This window comes from Tachysurus vachellii, chromosome 21 (genome assembly GCF_030014155.1).
Source record: "Tachysurus vachellii isolate PV-2020 chromosome 21, HZAU_Pvac_v1, whole genome shotgun sequence".
NCBI classification, from domain to species: Eukaryota; Metazoa; Chordata; class Actinopteri; order Siluriformes; family Bagridae; genus Tachysurus; species Tachysurus vachellii.
In genome coordinates this window covers 2,567,604-2,588,966 of record NC_083480.1, presented here as the reverse complement: position 1 = coordinate 2,588,966, position 21,363 = coordinate 2,567,604, and the positions used below count along the sequence as shown (strand labels likewise).

The following is a 21,363-nucleotide window of genomic DNA, read 5'->3' as shown; positions in this document are numbered from 1 at the left end:
CAAAAACACCTTCCTGTATTTTTTTTGTGAGCATGCTCACATCCTGTTTAAAAATCAAAAGCAGATACAAATATTTTAAGCAGTATATCATGGCATTGCATGCTGGATGTGAGCACAACACCAGTTTGTTTCAGCCTGCACTTTATTTGCATTTGTATCTTCTCTTTATTAAAGTACTGTTTTCCAAAACCTGGTCCTCATGGAGCTACAAATGGTCAACATTTTTCTTGGACCAGCATGAATTTCTAATCCAGTTACAGTTTCCCTGAAACACACATTAGACCTGACGAGTTATTCAGGTTTAAAAATCATCAGCATTTTTAGCTTTATCATCATTATAACTGACTCGTTATCTGTGTCCCAGGAAGTGGTTATTATCTCCACCTGCTCTTTCACTCCCTGTGGGATTTTTTTTTTTCAACTTCAAGAGTTTCAGGAGTTCCCTGGTTTGTAGAAAGAATCTCTGTACAAATAACCAGAACATTTACAAAATATAACAACTCTCCCATGTGCACTTTTATGGCTTTGTTTTGTGCCTTTTTTTGTTGTTGTTCTGAGACATTTGGAAGAAATCAGCATGTGTGGTTGTTTTTTTTTTTTTGTTTTTTTTGGGAGACTCTGGAACTCTTACAGCAAGTACATTAACATTTTTTTAAAGAACACAAACTTGGACACTGTGATCTCAGCCTCTTCTTTTGCTAAATGCAGAGCTGACTTTTGCCTTTTGGGAACTTGCCCCACCAGAAGGACAGTTTAGTCTCAACAGTCTGCTCGGTTGGCTTGAGATGATGGAGTAAATAAATACATTTTTCTGTGTCTACAGGATAAACCATCTTTTTCCAGGAAAGCAGGTGTACAGTGAGAGAATTCAGTCTGCCTGAAGGTCATCATCCTATCATACAGCACCACACACATACACATTCACACCTACACCTACCTGAATTTCAGAGGAAACTGGAGATCCCCGAGGAACTCAATGTGAACACAGGTAGAAAAAGCAATACTCCACACAGACAGGATCCTGAGCTCAGGATTGATCCCATATTCATGTTTTCTGTCCCATCAGGGGCTACAGCAACATACTGAACAAGAAGTCCACAATATTTGGCCATTGATCCTTGTTTGTATTTTGATAAGAAATATACCCCGGTGCTTACTGTGTTCTCCTGCATCCTGTCTGGTTTACACTGCCATTAATACCAAATGTTATGTAAAAATATTTAATAATGTCACTGATAATGCCAGAACATGACTATCCAAGCAAACACAGGAACTTAGAGACTCGGCCCCTGTTCCATCATGACAATGTCCCTGTACACAAAGCACAGATCTCCATGAAGACATGGTGTGTGAAGGTTGGAGTAGAAGATCTGGAGTGTCCTGCACTGAGCCCTGACTCTGACTCAACCCCACTGAACACCGACTGAACCCCAGACCTCCTCACTCTTACACCATCAGTGTCTGATCTCACTAATGCTCTTGTAGCTGAATGAACACAAATCCACACAGACACTACAACATCTAGTGGAAAGACGTCACAGAACAGAAGAGAACAGTGGAGCTGATTATGACAGGAAATAGAATAAATCTGGAACAAGATGTTCAAGGAGCACATATGGGTCTGATGTTCATGGGGTGCACAAACTTTTGGCCTTATAGTGTGTGTTTAAATTTTATTGACAATTTACAGGCCAGAGTTTTAATCAGTTTTTTCTGATTATTTGTCCTAATTATTATTAATCTTACAGCAAAACAAACAAACAAACAAATAAATAAATAAAGTATATATATATATATATATGTGTGTGTGTGTGTGTGTGTGTGTGTGTGTGTGTGTGTATATATATTGATATACATATGTGTTATGATTAGAGATTATGTTACATATCATTATATAAACCTATTTATTGTTGGGCAGAAGTGCGCATGCGTTAAAACAAGTAGGACAGAGTCTCGCGCTCTAAAAGTTTAGCAGAAGTTTCTCAAAGGGGTTAAAATGTGTTTCGCTTCTAGGCCCCGCCCACTGGCCCCGCCCACTGCTCTGATTGGCTGAGGCGCGGCGGAGCAGCAGCGTGTCACTGCGCCTATTGTGAGTCCTGAACTGCTCCGGTTGTTGTGGATGAAGCGGCGCTCCATGGGACCGTCAGCTCCTCTCTCTCTGCTCTGTTATGGCCTGCATCGAGGTCCAAACACCAACCGTCTGCAGGGGTAAAGTCACAGCTTTGTTTAACACCAGGTATCACTGGTGAAGTCATGTTCTCTTACTCATCTGTAATGATAGAAGAACTCAGTGTGTAGTCATGTGAAACCTTGTAATGATGAAGAGGAGGATGGTGATGAAGAGGAGGATGGTGATGATGATGATGATGATGATGATGTTGATGTTGATGATGTTGATGATGTTGTTGTTTAGTGATTGTTTTCTCGACAAACTGAAACCTTATAATAATGATGATGATGATGATGATGGTGATGAAGATGATGATGTTTAGTGATTGTTTTCTCGACACACTGAAACCTTATAATAATGATGATGGTGATGATGATGATGATGATGGTGATGGTGATGAAGATGATGATGTTTAGTGATTGTTTTCTCGACAAACTGAAACCTTATAATAATGATGATGATGAAGTTGATGATGATGGTGATGTAATGATGAAGATGATTATGATGTTTAGTGATTGCTTTCTCGACAAACTGAAACCTTATGATGATGATGATGATGATGAAGATGATGATGTTTAGTGATTGCTTTCTCGACAAACTGAAACCTTATAATGATGCTGAAGAAGATGATGAAGATGATGATGATGTTTAGTGATTGCTTTCTCACTGTAATCTGGTGTAACCCTGATTGCACAGATGTTGTCTCGTGTTTGATTGCACAGCTGCTTTGTATCATTCTTTGTGGAACTGTTGCAGGGTTTGTTTGGGGGTTTTTTTCCACTTGCTTTTTAATTTCAGTTATTCAGTATTTCAGTATTTACATTCGAACATGAGCGGTGTTATGTTTCAGCCTTTAGTTAATCTGATGCATGACAGAGTTTAATGTTTAAATGTTCATGGTGAAATGTTGGATCATTACTGTATCTGTATCTATCTGTATCTATCTATCCATCATTCCACCCAGCACAGACTCTACACACTGTTTAGAACCAGTCATGCTCTTAGTTACACTCTGGTGCCTAAGCAGTGGTTTTAACAGATGGGATTAGTTTCTTTTACAGAGTTAATGTCAGTTAACTCTATTCGGATTGTATTCTGAACTGGGCTTGGATTTAGGTGTGTGAACTTCAGCACCCAAAGCTTCAGTATCTTGTTCCTGGGGCGGAATTTTGGGGCCTAGGCAGAAGGGACTGAATACCTTTTAGTTATTGCAGATTTAAAGACCGAATATCAGTACGAACATGAGCAGTGACGTAATACACCCCAGATCCATGTTCAGATAAAGCTGCAGTATTTCCCAGAAGTCCTCAAAGCTTAGAGTCAGTTCATTTTGCACAAAGTGGCCCAGTTACTTACTACAGCTCGTTCTGTAAGAAGTCAGGCCACTTGTGATTACTTTTTTGTGCAACACCATGACAATATGGGGACATTATGAAAAAGGACACAGAGAGTTCTGAGAGATGGAGGATGCTGGACTCGTGTTTGCGAATCTTCAGGCCTGTAGGGAGTGGGGCTCCGCACCGCCCCCAGATCTGCTGTTTTTCCCAGGCCATGTTCTCACACTGCTGAGGTTTATTTTTGCCAGAGTGACTCAGAGGCCTGCTCAGACATATTGGATGCTCTCTGGGGAGCCTCGCAGGCCATGTTGTGTTTGTCTCCACTTGGACAGGCAAATCAGACTTTTCTTAATCAGCATGGCTTTGAAACGTGGTGTAAGAACATCACACATCTACCACCACATCATTCACCAGCACTGTCCTCTTCACATGTTTGTCAACGAGCAGTGTGTTATCATGCCAGTAGATCACATCCATGCTCGTGTGTTTGTTTAAATTGCTCTTCCACTCTGTAGAGCAACAGCAGTGCATGCTGTCCAGGAATTAATGGCCTTTAAATATGATGCTCTGTGTCTTCCTCCTGCGATTACGATTTCTATTTCTGATGTTCAGAAACCTCTCCACTGCATGACAACGTTCTTTATATGGCTTGCATGTCTAAAGGACAAACTGTGTAACTTTTTTCTTTTTTTTTAAAACTAAAGTTTCTCTCTCACGTTGATCTTATCGTCTCGATAATGTATGTTTGTCACGCACAGATTACGAGTTCGGGCTTTCAGTCCCTTTTCCTGACCGGTTCGGTAATTATCTTAAAGTAAAAAAGATGGGGAAATGTGGCTGTAGGTTACATGCTTCGGATATTTTGCATTTAAATGATGAACGATCTGCGAGTTTTGGATACATCAAAACTATATCATGGTTATTTCTCACCTGTTAGGCTAGAAATCAGCTGTGTGTCTCTGTAAGCTAACTGTACGGTGTGTGTTCCTCTCCAGTTCTTCAGCTCAGACTTCAGCAGAGACGCACTCGGGAGCAGCTCGTGGAGCAGGGCATTATGCCACGTGAGTATGCACACTCCTTTTTCTCAAAACCAAAGTCTAAACAAATCATTAATCACTTTCAAAATGAATAGCGCGGTCAAAATGTATTATCTTGACAACCTCTCGCCACTAACCAAAGGGATTATCAGTTCATCAGCTGCACTGAGCGGCTACACATCAGTCATATCCAGTGACATAGACACAGTGCTAGACATCTCTGGATGACTGGAACGGAAGATTTTTCCCAAGCATGGCTTCCGAGCTCAATCCTGATGCTTCCAGAGTCAGATATATACTTTGCTAGTTTGTGTTCAGGAACAAAACAACATGTCTGTGTTACGCTTTACCACAGAGCCTGTATCTGCATCTGTATCTGTTTAGTGCTCCACAGATTCATTTGTGTTCGAGTTTAAACCGGAAGTGGGTGTAGTCTGTACAGGAAGCAATCTGTAGAACATAGAGTAACTTTGTTCAGCTCCTTAACCAGATCTCCAGTGGAACTTTCTGTCCAAATCAGGGAATTGTTCTTTACAATGAACGACAAGAACCATCTGATAATATATGATCAGACTGAATTTAGATTTCTTGTCTAATACATTCCAGAAAGTTTAGAAAATTCTGCCAGACACACCAGACATCAGTATCCACTGCAAATCCAGTTTCGACACACAGGAATTTCCAGGAGGATTTTCTTTTAATAACGGTGTGGATAGATTGTTTAACACTGACAAACAATGTCTATAAAAGTTAATATTCTTACAATATATTGACCTCATAAAGAATAGAGAAGCTGCACTGTGTACAGCGTGGGTTCTGCACGAGCTTCATGGAGCAGATGCTCCAAAGGTATAAAGAAATCAAACTCAAAATATATTTTGGTTGTACAGAATTATGGTAAAAAATAAAAGGGGATTTATTTTGCAGTTCATTGAGGCAGTGTTAAAGTCAGAGGGGTTTTGGGGGCATCATGACATGCAAATGAGCTGTGTCTGGAATACGTATAAACAAATCCTTTAGAAAAACTTGGCTTACGCAAATATTTACACAGGGCTTTACTGAAAGATTAATAAATGAGGCTCATTACCGTATTTCCTTTCAGGGTTTGGTCAAACAAGGCATGGATGAATTTATATTCAGTTTATAACGTGAGTCTGTGTGCTGAGAAAAAAGCACATATTAAAGAGCAGCGTGACTGACGTCTGATTTGTGGCTCTGTATGAACTTCATCTTTCTTTAAGCCTCGGGCTCTTCTACGGGCTTTTACACAACGAAGAGCTCCTGTGTGGAGTCAAAACCACAGAGAATTGTACCTCAGTGTAGAACTAGTGTGTCTTTTTGTTATAGTTGCAGAAATGGTTTAGTGGAATGAGTAATGCTAAGCCACTAAACAGAGGATGAGTAAAGTTTGTCTTAAATCAAAGGCTCAGCTCTCCTGTGATGAATGGCTAAAACAGTCACTTCCTGTTCACCCACAGGGTAACGTATGGTGAAAAATCAGTTAACCAGGCCATGTGGGAAAAAACCATTCATCTAGAATACTTTCATCTTGCTCTGTCTAGCAGAATGCTGTCTGGTTTCATTACTGCAGATAAGATCAATAAGCCTGGTCCACACAGGAGATTGTTAGAAACTGTGAAAATGCTACGATTTTGAAGAACCAACAGCAAGTGAGCACAATCAGTTTTGCAGCGTGTGACATAGATAATATGCTGTATGGAGAACTTCTAGAAGCACTGGATATATTTTTAGAATGATGGTTGATGTGTTTCACTTTTCAGCACTGAAGACTCCTGCTGCCTTTCATGAACAGATACGAAGCCTTGAGAGAGCCAGGGTGAGTCCCACACAGACCTTAATGAGAAAGAAGTTCTGTCACAATGGAAGATAGACAAAGTTCTTGTACAATTAGATGAAGGCAAGAGATCGGGATTAAAAGTTTGACCCTAGAATGTTTTTTTTTTTTTTTTTTACCTCAATATTACCAGACTGAGAATTTCCTGAAGCACAAGATTAGTAGCAGACCCGAGCGCGCTGAGCTGGTCCGCATGCACATCCTCCAAGGTAACCACACCATCATCAGTGTCCTGTTATTCTCTCTAGATAAAGAAAGATCTTGGTTTTATCAGACTGTTAAATATTTCACATAGCCGTTTGGTTATGCATTCGGTTTCCATAGGTTTGCTTTTGTATGTAGATCAGAGGAAATGTTCTATTTCAGAGAGTCAGGCAGAGCCGTCGCTGCAGGCCACACAGATGAAGCTCAAAAGGGCTCGTCTGGCTGACGACCTGAACGAGAAGATTGCACAGAGGCCTGGTCCGATGGAACTGGTAGAGAAGAACATCCTGCCTGTAGACTCCAGCGTGAAAGACGCCATCATCGGTATTCTTTATGCCGTCTATAGAAGTAAAATGTACAGTTTCGTATCGAAATGATCTGTATAAAATCTGGTGTTGTCTTTTGGCACAGAAAGTGAGGTGAGCAACCAAAAGACCCTGGCTGTGTATAATGATGAGGACAGCAGCGAAGCTGTGTCTCCGGAGGATCCGGCCAGTCAGGAAGCTCAGTGCTCTGTCCCATCACCCAGAGAGGCCAAACTGCCAGAGATCTCCTCTGCTACTCTGACCGCTGGCTCCAACCTCCAGGTGAAAGTCATTACTAAGGCTTTAGGAGAGATTACTCACTTTGGGGTTTTCCACATAGAACCACACTGGAAACTCAGGATGAAAGTGCTGATATGGAATTGACCACCAACTTGAAAGCCATTTCGCTTTTTATTTCTTTATTTATTTTTTTATAAACACCGTGCAGTTTGAACTTATCCGTCTCAGCTGTATCCGTCTCCCGTCTGGTCTGTGGTCTGTGCATTTCTTCGGCTTTTTTTGTAGTTTCTCCTCCCTTGTGTTTGAAGTCATGTGGTATGTGTCTTGTGTCTTTATCTCTCAGCCCTGTCCACCTCAGAGCCAGAGCTCAGAGTTACTCAGTCAGACATCAGCAGAGGATCAGACAAACACTCAGCCCGTAACTCCTGCTCAGCCAGTCTCCACCGCTCACCCTGTCAAATCGGGCCTTACCCTTGTGAAGGTGAGTGAAATGCTGCGGTGATCTCATTTCCTGTAAGTGTTTTTTCTGTCCACAGTCACATGGGCAGTGACTCAGCAGCGTCTGGCTGTCAGCTGTAACAGATTGCCGAATTGTGTTGGTAAAGAAAACACGTACGACATTAAATCATATTTAATCATAAAGTGTAAGATTTATAGAGAAAGTAGCTAGAACGAAGCACGCAGTAAAAAGAATCAGACCGGACATCAGACGGATTAGTTACACTGGAAAAGTTTTTCAAGAAAAGATAAGGATTAACTCAATACCCAAATCTATTTCAATGGTTTTGAATCTTTTTACCGCTTCAGAGCCATGAACATGAACCGTACCTTGCTTATTTGATTCATTTGATCTGGCCTGCTGCCTATAAAGCTCTCTCCTATAAAGTACGTTTATAAAGCACCTTTGGGAGGAAGCGCTGGAATCCTGACACTTTCCGTCACAATAACAATGACTTAGCATGAGGCTTTGTCCCTGTCACTGCTACCTTGTGCCAAAACAAAGGCTGAAAAGGATCAACAAAAGCAGCAGCTGTCTTCTGTCTTCCACTGGAGGTCAAATGAAGCGCTGATTCTTATGACGCACTAAAGACCTTCTGAAAGTACAATCCCACAAACCAAAAGCAGGACAATATATTGTGCATTTATCATAATCTGTACCCGCAAAGCATGTTCCAAATATTTGTCCAGAGAGTTGTCTTTCCCATTTAGGGAGGCTGGTTAGAACCCAGCATCTATGCTTATATAAGCAGACCTGAAATGATTTTTAATTCCAGCTCACTGGCTTTCAGCTCCCTCCCTCAGATGCCAGACTGATTTTCATGTACAGTATATCCTGTAACTGATCGCTTTGAAACAATAAGGGTCATGTCCTCCTCCAGGCATCCTGTTTCCTCATCCTGTCATTCTGGACAGATGTTGACTCACAGCCTTATATCTGCTCATGAAACGTCATGAAACGATTTTACCCTGATTTCCCAATTGTGTCCTGTTAGCCCTGTCAAATAATCCTTTATTCACAGTCTCCTCTGAAAGCACTGGAACAGCAATTCTTTTGTGTGTGTGTGTGTGTGTGTGTGTGTGTGTGTGTGTGTGTGTGTAATAATGAGATGACGAGTCTTCATTTCCTGATTATATAGATAAAGACATGTACAACAACTTGGAACATGTGGCAGAACATCTGATTTATAGGTCAGAAAAAGTGAACTGGAACTTAACATTCAGTTGCATATCCAGTGCTTGCAATAAGTGCATCAAGCCCTGACTCAGTGACATCACCACACTGTTCCAGTCCTCTTCTGTGAGGTTGTTCTAGGTTTGTGCTGCAGCTTCTCTTAGTTGCTGTGTATTTTGTTGGGTTTCTTCCTTCAGTCTCCTCTTTAGGAGGTGAAATGCTGCTCAGTCGTGTTCAGGTCTGCTGAATGATTCATTCATTGATTGATTCATTGATTCATTGATTCATTGATCCAGTTTAAAACCTTCCACTTTTCCCCCTGATGAAGTCCTGTGTTGAATGTTTTGGATTAATGTCAATCTGCATGATGAAGTTCCTTCAGACAGAATGTTTCTGTAGACTTCTGACTTCATTCTGCTGCTACAATCATGATCTCCATCATAAATAAAGATTAGTGAGAATGTTCCAGAAGTAGTCATGTAAACCCAAGCCATGACACAACCTCTCTCTGGGTTTTATGTTGGTTTATTCTTATAACATGGACCAGTTCAAACCAAAGGTGCCATTATCTAAGCTGTTAACCACATCTAGATGTAAATATCACAGAATTGATTCATCTAAGCTATATCTGTCTACAGTGTATAAAAAAAACAAAAGAATAATCTTTACCTAATACTTTTAAAAGGGACTGTATATAACTCCAGGTGTGAGGCCCACAATGCAAACCTTTTGTCTCCTTTTCCTCTGTTTCAGCAAAGCCAACCCAAGCTTCCCAGTGAAAAAAGTCGAAGCAAAAAGAGCAAGGAACCCAAGCCGAGGGTAAGGAAGCTCAAATACCACCTGTATATTCCACCAGACCAAAAACAGGAGCCCAGTGAGGCCCCGATGGACTCGGCCTATGCACGATTGCTTCAGCAGCAGCAGCAGTTTCTCCACCTGCAGATCCTTAGCCAGCAACAGCAACACTACAACTATCAAACCATTCTACCTGCACCTTCACCTTTCAGGTGTGTGCTTACAGAATCCTTTATCAAACTCATGCCTTAAAGAACGTCCGCTGTTTTTTGGCAGAAAGAATAAAACGATGGTAAATGAGTAAAAGAGACACAAAGTGAAAGATAACACAAAAAATTTTTTTTCCGCAAGTAAATGTTTAAAAGTATTTTAGATTCATTTCAGCAGGCATTTCTTATTTACTGTGAAGCTTATTTATAAAATCAGATATGCTGATTATTAAATATTAAAATATTAAGACTTTTATTTTGTTGTGTCTGAAACAGGATTGTATATGTTCTAGTTTAACTTTCTCTCTTTGGCACAAAGCCGTTACTCAGGACAAATGCCAAGTTCTCATAGTTTTTATTCATTCTTCATAACGCTAACGTTTCCATTACTTGTGAATCTCTGATCTACTCTAATCTCAGCTATGACGCTGGCATTAAGGATCATTAAGAGATTGATTACACAGGCTGGAATGCAAACACTGCTAGTTGTGAATAATTGTCTGTGAATGGCAGAGCTTCAAGTATTAGTCTGAGTGCAGCACTTCCTCGCATTCTTTTACTCCCTGACCCGTGTTTATGCCAGACGAACTTATGCTGTTATTGCCCAAAATATAGCTTGTTGATTGTGAATGATGAGAACACAGGAAGTTCCGTTTAAATCAACCTCCTGGCATTCATGGGTTTTTCTCCTGTGTGTGTGTGTGTGTGTGTGACAGGCCTTTGCCTAAGGTTCTTAGCAGCTGTCCTAACGGAGCCGTTGGAAACAGCAAAGTGTCCCTGCCCAGTGTTATGCCTGGAGTCGGCAACAACAGCGTCAACAACTGCAAGCGTGGCCCTCGTCCTGCGAACCTAGACGAAATGAAGGTGTGTTACAGATTATAGAACATTTTGTGGCGTGACAGAAAGCCTTCTGCATGACGTCCAGGGGTTGGTTTAAGAGGTAGTTTTTGGATATGATCCAACAGAGCTAACAAAGCCAACATTCACGAGTGCAGACTGGTTAAAGGAACACTTTAAATGAGTCAACAGTCATTTGGATCAGAATCGTTCATTTCAAATCTGTTACTGGTTCAAACTATTGTTGTTATTTGAAGCATTCTGTCTAGCTACTAGCTTGTTATTTACACTCCCTGGTGAATATATTAGGAACACCTGTACAGAACTCAGACAAACTTCATTCTGAAGTTCAACTGAATCTTTTTTCCTTTGCACTGCATGAATGTGCTAGTAAATGTGCCTTACCTTCAAACTCCCAACTCCCTTGTTTGTCTGAGAATCATATACCTCTACATGTGCTTCCGTTTCTCTCGCTCTGTTAATCTATACCTTTACATGACAGTTCAAAAATAAAGAAAATATGGAAATTACACTATAATTTTATCTCAACAAATTCGGTAATCAAGCTGATTGTGTGTATCTTTGTAGTAGCTGATTGTGTGTATGTTGTTTGTGGTAGCTGATTGTGTGTATGTTTGTATGCATGTTTGTGGTAACTGATTGTGTGTATGTTTGTGTGCATGTTTGTGGTAGCTGATTGTGTGTATGCATGTTTGTGGTAGCTGATTGTGTGTATGTTTGTGGTAGCTGATTGTGTGTATGTTTGTGTGCATGTTTGTGGTAGCTGATTGTGTGTATGCATGTTTGTGGTAGCTGATTGTGTGTATGCATGTTTGTGGTAGCTGATTGTGCGTATGTTTGTGTGCATGTTTGTGGTAGCTGATTGTGCGTATGTTTGTGTGCATGTTTGTGGTAGCTGATTGTGTGTATGCATGTTTGTGGTAGCTGATTGTGTGTATGTTTGTGTGCATGTTTGTGGTAGCTGATTGTGCGTATGTTTGTGTGCATGTTTGTGGTAGCTGATTGTGTGTATGTTGTTTGTGGTAGCTGATTGTGTGTATGTTGTTTGTGGTAGCTGATTGTGTGTATGTTGTTTGTGGTAGCTGATTGTGTGTATGTTGTTTGTGGTAGCTGATTGTGTGTATGTTGTTTGTGGTAGCTGATTGTGTGTATGTTTGTGTGCATGTTTGTGGTAGCTGATTGTGTGTATGTTTGTGTGCATGTTTGTGGTAGCTGATTGTGCGTATGTTTGTGTGCATGTTTGTGGTAGCTGATTGTGTGCATGTTTGTATGCATGTTTGTGGTAGCTGATTGTGTGTATGTTTGTATGCATGTTTGTGGTAGCTGATTGTGGGTATGTTTGTGGTAGCTGATTGTGTGTATCTTTGTAGTAGCTGATTGTGTGTATGTTGTTTGTAGTAGCTGATTGTGTGTATGTTGTTTGTAGTAGCTGATTGTGTGTATCCTTGTAGTAGCTGATTGTGTGTATCTTTGTAGTAGCTGATTGTGTGTATGCATGTTTGTTGTAGCTGATTGTGCGTATGTTTGTATGCATGTTTGTGGTAGCTGATTGTGTGTATGTTGTTTGTGGTAGCTGATTGTGTGTATGCATGTTTGTGGTAGCTGATTGTGTGTATGTTTGTATACATGTTAGTGGTAGCTGATTGTGTGTATGTTGTTTGTGGTAGCTGATTGTGTGTATGTTTGTATGCATGTTAGTGGTAGCTGTTTGTGCGTATGTTTGTGTGCATGTTTGTGGTAGCTGATTGTGTGTATGTTGTTTGTGGTAGCTGATTGTGTGTATGTTGTTTGTGGTAGCTGATTGTGTGTATGTTTGTGTGCATGTTTGTGGTGGCTGATTGTGCGTATGTTTGTGTGCATGTTTGTGGTAGCTGATTGTGTGTATGCATGTTTGTGGTAGCTGATTGTTTGTATGTTGTTTGTGGTAGCTGATTGTGCGTATGTTTGTGTGCATGTTTGTGGTAGCTGATTGTGTGTATGTTTGTGTGCATGTTTGTGGTAGCTGATTGTGTGTATGTTGTTTGTGGTAGCTGATTGTATGTATGCATGTTTGTGGTAGCTGATTGTGTGTATGTTTGTATGCATGTTAGTGATAGCTGATTGTGCGTATGTTTGTGTGCATGTTTGTGGTAGCTGATTGTGTGTATGTTGTTTGTGGTAGCTGATTGTGTGTATGTTGTTTGTGGTAGCTGATTGTGTGTATGTTGTTTGTGGTAGCTGATTGTGTGTATGTTGTTTGTGGTAGCTGATTGTGTGTATGTTTGTGTGCATGTTTGTGGTAGCTGATTGTGTGTATGTTTGTGTGCATGTTTGTGGTAGCTGATTGTGTGTATGTTTGTGTGCATGTTTGTGGTAGCTGATTGTGCGTATGTTTGTGTGCATGTTTGTGGTAGCTGATTGTGCGTATGTTTGTGTGCATGTTTGTGGTAGCTGATTGTGTGTATGTTTGTGTGCATGTTTGTGGTAGCTGATTGTGTGCATGTTTGTATGCATGTTTGTGGTAGCTGATTGTGTGTATGTTTGTATGCATGTTTGTGGTAGCTGATTGTGGGTATGTTTGTGGTAGCTGATTGTGTGTATCTTTGTAGTAGCTGATTGTGTGTATGTTGTTTGTAGTAGCTGATTGTGTGTATCCTTGTAGTAGCTGATTGTGTGTATCTTTGTAGTAGCTGATTGTGTGTATGCATGTTTGTTGTAGCTGATTGTGCGTATGTTTGTATGCATGTTTGTGGTAGCTGATTGTGTGTATGTTGTTTGTGGTAGCTGATTGTGTGTATGTTTGTGTGCATGTTTGTGGTAGCTGATTGTGTGTATCTTTGTAGTAGCTGATTGTGTGTATCTTTGTAGTAGCTGATTGTGTGTATCTTTGTAGTAGCTGATTGTGTGTATCTTTGTAGTAGCTGATTGTTTGTATCTTTGTAATAGCTGATTGTGTGTCTGTGGTTTTTTGTGTATATATTTTAGCACTTGTTATGCCCAGTAGTAGCTGCTCATTAATTCCATCTGCTATACTTTATTGATTTGATTGGTCAGAGGGAAGCAGCTCAGAGGGTAGACAGATATCAGTATATTAGAGTGGAACAAGGTTCAAATTTGATTGAAATGTTGTCTATGCCCTGTATGGGTCAATCTCATTTTGGTTAATCCATATGTTTAATTATATATCTGGTGATATTGCAGGTGGCTGAACTTAAAATCGAGCTGAAGCTGCGTGGTCTCCCTGTATCTGGCACTAAAACAGACCTTATCGAGAGGCTCAAACCCTACCAGGAGAGCTACAAGGTCACCATCACTCAACAGACTGAGACCAATGGCATCATTGCTCCACTGGCTAATCAGAAGACAGAAAGCATAAGCATGACTCCCCCAGTGTCTCCAGTGCACTCAGAGGTTTCCACTGCGAGTATGGAGGAGAGCAGCGACAGCAAAACCCTGGCTGCCGCATCTCCATCCATCATGAAGACAGAAGATACATCAGTGGAGGCGCCAGTACCTGATAAAGATCAGAGCCTGTATGAGAAAGAGCGCCAGATAGAAGAGTTGATTCGCAAGCTGGAGCAGGAACAGCGTCTGGTGGAAGAGCTCAAGATGCAGCTAGAGGTGGAAAAGAGGAATCAGCAGGGAGTGGCGCAGCAGCAGAAGCAGGGTGAACCTGAAACTCTTAATAGGATAAAAGAGGAGTGCGATGCTTTCTCCAGCTGTAGCTCCACTCTGGAAAAGGAAGAGTCACAGGAGCAGGGACAGCATTTCTTCATTGCTACAGCAGGCATGCAGGCCTCCCAAACCATCCTCAACTCTCAACCAGAGCAACATATCCTTCCCAAACCCATCCATCTTCAACAGGTCCTTCTTCATGCTCACAAAATTATTACTTTTACATTATCACAAAATTATTATTAACATTCATTCTAATGTTACTGCACAAAATATTGTTTGAACATTCAGTATTCACATACAGTATAAACACTGGTCGGTCGGCGCTGTTTCTGTTTACTGTTTACTGTTTATTGTCTTTTGTGTATTGCATTTTTTGTACTTTTTGTATTGTCTTGTAACTTTGTGTCTGCACTGTATTTTTGTCCTACACTGTCTTTTGTCCTGCACTGTCTTTTGTTCTGCACTGTCTTTTGTTCTGCACTGTCTTTTGTTCTGCACTGTCTTGTCTGTCTTGTTTGTCTTGTCCTGCACTGTTTGCACCAGGTTGCACAGTTGCACTTGATGTATCTAGGACTACTCACTAAGTCCTTAAGCTCTGTCTTTGTTTTATGTAGCACTATGATCCTGGAGAGACGTTGTCTCATTTCACTATGTACTGCAACAGCTATATATGGTTGAAATGACTTGACTTGACTTTACTAAACTATCACTCTCCATATTAATATTGCCCTCTCTGTGCAGACGCGTCCGGATGTCCAAACCACAGTGTCCGTCTTGGCTCAAACAGAGAGTCCAGCATTTCAGCAGAACACAAATCCAACACAGGCTGCACCTCAAGTAAGAGCACCAAGAATTTTACCCTTCACAGTGAACAGTTTATTCGTTGCCATGTTCATGGTTGTCTACTGTGTCTATCATGAAACTAGAACTTCAATAAAATATCCTGTTGTCACTTTTTACTGATCTATAACTGCATTCCGTTTCACTTCACTTCATAAATCCACTTTAGTGTGTTCTCATAATGGCACGCCCCATTCAGTTTCTCAGCTTGGAATGCTCTTGTCCTGCGCCCAGATTCTGTTCTCGCACTTTTCTCCCTTATTGCCAGAGCAATGGCAGCTAAGGTCAGCTGATGAATTCCTGTCTTAATAGCATCAAAGCACTGGCTGCAGTCAGGCATGATGGGAACTGGAGCAGGTCCCAAGTGATGAATAGGCAATGCACATGCTGACACTTTAGCTCTGCATGCATGCCACTCACACACACACACACACACACACAGAGGCTAGGTCCTCACAATCCTCACCAGCAGTGTGTTTGTTCACAGATAATATCCGTGTGCAGCAGCTCTGGCCCGGGTGTACAGCTGGGGCAGGAGCAGCAAAGGCCTGAAGTGGCTCAGTCCTCTTCACCTAGACACAGTCCTCCAAATGGATTCAACACCAAAGTAAGCCTGTATTTTACACATTTTTCCAAATTCCTGTTCTAAGATGTGACCTGTGTCTATATAACCAAGGTTGTGTCAGTCAGCTGTACGGTCTGGTCTTTATCAGCAATCATTTCTAGACTTTTACAGGAAGGAATTAGTGTTTTTTTTTATTTTTTTTATTGATGTTTATTTGACAGGGACAAATGCATAAAACATTGCTTTATAAAATACAAAGTAGATGCCATGTATACAGGTTTATAGCCATGACTAATTTGCAACCCCTGTCCCTGGTTAGGCTTGTAAAGTTAAAACAGAAATTACAGAATATTAAATCAAGAATTTATACAGTAGCTATTAAAATACATGCAATAAATACATTCTGTCTATAAGCTAAAATGGACTTAGATAAATATAACAATCACTATAAAATAGAGTCTAGACATATTTAACAATACAAAACACAAAAGTATGCATATGTCTGAGCATGCTGACATATGCAACCTTATGTTTGCATACATTGCGTTGTATCCTATACAGTCAATGTTCACAGAGTTGTTTCAGTTTCAGCCACTGCTTTAAATGTGTATTAAAAACCTTGAGGCTTGTTAATGTTTTAATTTCTGGTGGTAAATCGTTCCATAAATGTATTCCTCTTACTAAAAATGACGTCTGACCAAATGTTGTTCTACGTTTTGCGGCTATACAGTTTCCACTAGTTGTGCCTCTAGTTCTTATTCCGCTCTTTTGTTTCACTATTATTGACAGTATTTCTGGTGCAAGGTTGTTCATACACTTGAAAATTAGTTTCAAAATGAATAATTTACAATGAATAATTTACAAAACTGTCAAAACTCAATATATTATGCTTCCTTAGAATGATGCAATGGTGCCATCTTATAGGTTTTTGGTCCATTACTTTTAATGCCTGTTTATATAATGACCTAATAGGTGTAATTGTTGTTTGATTGGCCTGACCCCAAACAGTGATGCAATATTATAAATGAGAAAATATCATGGAATGCATAAATTGCTGTGCTGCCTTAATGGGTATATATTGTCTTATCAATCGAAAGCAGTTTAAATTAGTCTTGACAGTTCTACACAGGCTCTTTACATGACTATTAAACTTAAGATGAGAATCTAATGTAACCCCTAGAAATTTAAATTCATGTACCTCAACTATCTCCTTCTCATCAAGCTTTATTCTAAAATTTTTATTTTTTATTGTTCTTTCTTTTTATTGAAAAGAACATAGAGACTGTCTATGACCTTTGACTGTCTATGACAGCTGACTGTCTATGAACATAGAGACTGTTCAGGGTCAGATGATTGTTTCGGAGCCACTGTGATACACCATCCAATTCTTTTGAAAGCATTTCAGCTGCAATCTGAGGAGTTTTTGCTGAGACATATATATGACATATATGACATATATGAGACATATATGTTGAGTTTGTGTTGAACTCAGAGTTTACGATGACCCATTAGATCCTCAGGAGGTCTCGGCTACACTATTATAATCTGTTGTAGAAAGGACATTATTTACATTGACATCATTTCATGTCCAATGTCACCCAAATGAGGATGAGGTTGACTTCTGAGTCTGGTTCCTCTTCTTTTTTTTTTTCTTCTTCTCTTCTGTTTCTATACTTCTGTAAATCTGCTTTGAGACAATATGAATTGTTAAAAATGCTGTACAAATAAATAAAATTCACATGAATGTAAAATCATTTTCTGTGTTTTCCCGCGTGAACTTGACATCAGAGATGTTCGTCTCAATGATGATAAAATAAAATAAACCCTTTCGTTTTTTTTTGTTTTTCCACTTTAGCCAACTTCTCCCTGCCAGCCCACTTACATCCTTCCACCATCTCCATTCAGCAACCATCACAGCCCCAAGAACAAAGACCCTCCTCGCTATGAGGAGGCTGTCAAACAGACTAGAGCACTTCAGGCTACTATGCAGGTAAAGTCTAGTTGTTCCATGTATCTTCACATCAGAGCTGTTTTGGTGGCACTAGGAGAAACTAGACAATATTTGGCAGGTGGTTTTAATGTAATAGCTGATCAGTGTGTACATGGATGTGTCACTACACTAACACTGGGTAGGGTCTATCTTTGATCTCAAAACAGCCTTAAATCATCATGGCATGGACTCCACAAGATCTTGGTAAAGTTCCTTTGAGATTCTGCCCCATGTTGACATGATTACACTAAGCCATATGTGCAGATTCAGGGTTTCCCGCAGAAAGTTTGGCGGTAGTTAAGGCGGTAGGTTTGGGCGGAGGGGCGGTGCCCGGGGGTCAGGGCTTCTTTGTGAGATAGACCACAGACTCTGTACTACGTTTAACAATTATTAAAAACAGGCACGTGCAACCTAGCTAGCAGGTAAAGAACTCAAACAACAAAATCACCAGCTAACTTACTTTAGATTTGCAAGAACTATCTAATACAATAACAGGCTTAAATAAACCCAAAACATAAGTCCACTTACAGTTCTCACAGACACGCGTTTTATCAACTGGCTAGTTATCCTCCAGACAGTGACGGACCACGTCTGTCTCTCATTTCGGCCGTGTGGCGCGCGTGCACGCTCGCAGTGTGAAGCGCGTCCGCACTATTCTCCGAGATGCACTTGACGGCCTTTTGTGCAGCGGAATTGTTTTTTTTGGACGACCTAGTTAAGGCGGTAGGGTTTCCCAGCTTACGCGGGCCGCACGAACTGCAAAGTGCTGCGGGAAACCCTGCAGATTATTTAGGACACATTTCATGCCGTCAATCTCCAGTTCTACCACATCTCAAAGATGATCTACAGGATCCAGCGAAACCGGGAAGGCCTAACAACTGTAATGTTCATGAAACCAGTTTGAGACACTTTTGTTTTGTGACATGTTGCATCTTCATGCTGGAAGAAGCTACTAGAAGATGTTAAACTGTGGAAGCACGTGATCAGCAACGATACTCATACCAAACAATACCAGACCAAAGCGTGCTGAGAAAACCTTCCACACACCATTACACCACCTTCACCAGCCTGGAACGTTCACACAAGGCAGCTCGAGTCCATGTATTCATGCAGTTAGTGATGCATTCTGACTCTTGTACTTTTTATTCCATTTTATGCCATTTCTCAACATACGCATATGAACCCCAAATAAATCAAGTTTGGGAGAATAGTTTTGTAAATCTGTTGTAACTTTTCTGTTTGTTTTATCTGAGCATTTATACACTTTAATCAAAGTTTGATTGATGCCTACACAACGTCTCTCACTTTTAACATTTCAATATTCTTCATTTCTCTAAGATCCCCACCGCTGTCAGTCAGCACATGGACGACTTGTTTGACGTCTTGATTGAGAGTGGAGGTGAGGAAAAAATCTAAAGACCAAAAATCACACTAATAAAAACCAAAAACATTGAAGAGGGCATGCTGTGGGATCGAAATCACATCAGGATTTCCAATAATTCCAACCTGATGTTAATTAGAGAGATGAATTCAGTGTAACTGCTGCTTACTTTGTACTGAAAGACTTAATTTGATCTTTTTACACTTTGCCCTTCAGAAATCTCTCCCCTGCTCCGACATGATCCTCACTCTCCGGAGAAACTTCTGCCTGTGACTGCCAGCGTCACCACTCTTCCCATCAACACTGCACTGTCTCGTCCTCCACCTCAAGTCCACGTGGCCCATATGCCCAGTCTCGTGGCACTGGCCTCAGATCACCAGCTGGAGGCTCTACTGGACGGAACGCTGGCACCCAACACAGAGCCTCGTGCTCTCCGCCTCATGGAGGAACTGCACAGCCGGTTGTTTGAGTCACCCCCTTCACCTATGGACACCAGCGAGCTGAGATTTTCCACTCCGCCACCCCCATCGCTCCAGCTGCACGACACCAACCTGGACAACATGGATTGGTTGGACCTGACCGTGCCAGGGTCAGCTGGTGTCTCTGCACCGGCCTCTATCTTCTCCTCCAACTTCCTGGACTCTCACAATTTGCAGTGGGACTGAGAGAAAAGAAGCTTCCGGTAAGAGGTAGAACTTCAGAGGTGGTGGAAGTCTTACAGTCACTGGGAGAGTCAGAGTTTTGGACCAGATGGCCACATGATTACAGCACTAAAGAATGGAGAATTCTCTCAGCCTCCATTAAGTCCAGAGTGTTGTTACTGGATCTCTGTTATAACTGTGTAACAGACACTGACCTTGAGTCCTTCAGCAACTGCAGTTTTTTTTTATTTGGGCCTGTGTTGGTGGCCAGATGTTTCAAATATGTGCACTGATAACTGTCTTTGAAGACAGAAAGAATGTCAGACATTTCGTTATTTTCCAACATTTCCAAGATATATATATATATATATATATATATATATATATATATATATATATATATAAATGATATTGTAATGGACATGTAGCAGGCACTCGTAGCAGGCATCCAAGCATTGTTGCTTTTTTTTTTTATTTTTATTGACCTGTCCACCAGGACCCACATTTATAAAGTGTCAAGAGATTAAAAACAGAATTAGCGTTGGTGAAATATTAATAACTGGTGCACTTGTGCCTTTAATAACAGAAAACTCGATCATATGGTGGTTGTGTTTGATGTGTTCAAATTTGATATAGTTACTAAGCTGCTGAGTTTGCAAAATGACATGAAAACGAGACATGGAAATGAACATGTGACTGTGAAGTGACCAATAATTTATTCGGTCCTGTAGCCAGGTTATGGAAATGAAAATTCTTTTTCAAGTGTAGTAGCTCTTTAATTTACATAGAGAGAGGAAGTTTTCCTTTTTATAGCTTTAATGTTATTTCTAAGGGGACATGGTGGCTTGGTGGTTAGTAGGTTTGTCTCACGTCTCCAGGGTTGGAAGATCGATTTCCACCTCGTCCCTGTACGTGTGTGGAGTTTGTAGGTTCTCCTCATGCTTCAGGGCTTTTCTTCAGGTTCTCTAGTGTCCTCCCTAATCCACACACATATACTGTAGGCTGACTGGCATCTTTAATTCGTCTCTAGTGTGTGATTGTGGCCTGCAATAGACAAACATCCTTTACAGGGTGTTTCCTGCCTTGTGCCACGAGTCTCTGGGGACAGGTTTAGAGGTTTGCAGTCTTTTGTGTCAGCTGTAAACGAGTGCCTTAATTTGAATGCTGAACAAAGAGCCACAATCCTTGGCAAAAAGCCTCGTGTGTTTGTTGCCTTGTACTTTTAAATTTCGTGCAAATGATTTTCATGGTCTGCGGACTGCGAGGTCAGCGTCAGAAGCTTCCCTGCTCTTTAGCCGTACGCACCGAGCTGGACTTCTGCCCTGTGCTGATCGTCGTCATGTTGGAAAGTCTGTTGTGCTCCATGTTCAGCTTCCTGGCTGATGCATGCAAATTTACTTTCAAGGATTTCTAATAATAAGCTTTGTTTATTTCTCTCCATGCAGAAAGATTACAGTTATTTCGATAATCTTTAGATGAAGTTTGGTTTATTTCACACGGCTGTTTTCTCCTTTCATTTCTGTTCAGATGTTCCCTTATTGTAGATTCTGACCTGGCCACTTTGTCTCAGACATACCTGTATTTGAGTAGATGACGTTTATATGTGT

General features: G+C 40.8%; 1 protein-coding gene across 1 annotated transcript; it reads left to right on the top strand.

Annotated features, from left to right (window-relative positions):
• Positions 1–2,068: 2,068 nt before the first annotated feature.
• mrtfbb (myocardin related transcription factor Bb) lies at positions 2,069–20,112 on the top strand. Its single transcript, XM_060897537.1, has 15 exons — positions 2,069–2,208; positions 4,503–4,568; positions 6,326–6,381; positions 6,533–6,608; positions 6,766–6,927; positions 7,015–7,190; positions 7,492–7,629; positions 9,574–9,827; positions 10,541–10,688; positions 13,863–14,525; positions 15,081–15,176; positions 15,667–15,786; positions 17,600–17,734; positions 19,073–19,133; positions 19,332–20,112. Exons 1-15 carry the CDS (start codon positions 2,169–2,171, stop codon positions 19,778–19,780), a joined length of 2,640 nt encoding a protein of 879 aa, XP_060753520.1. The 5' UTR covers positions 2,069–2,168; the 3' UTR covers positions 19,781–20,112.
• The last annotated feature ends 1,251 nt before the right edge of the window (positions 20,113–21,363 follow it).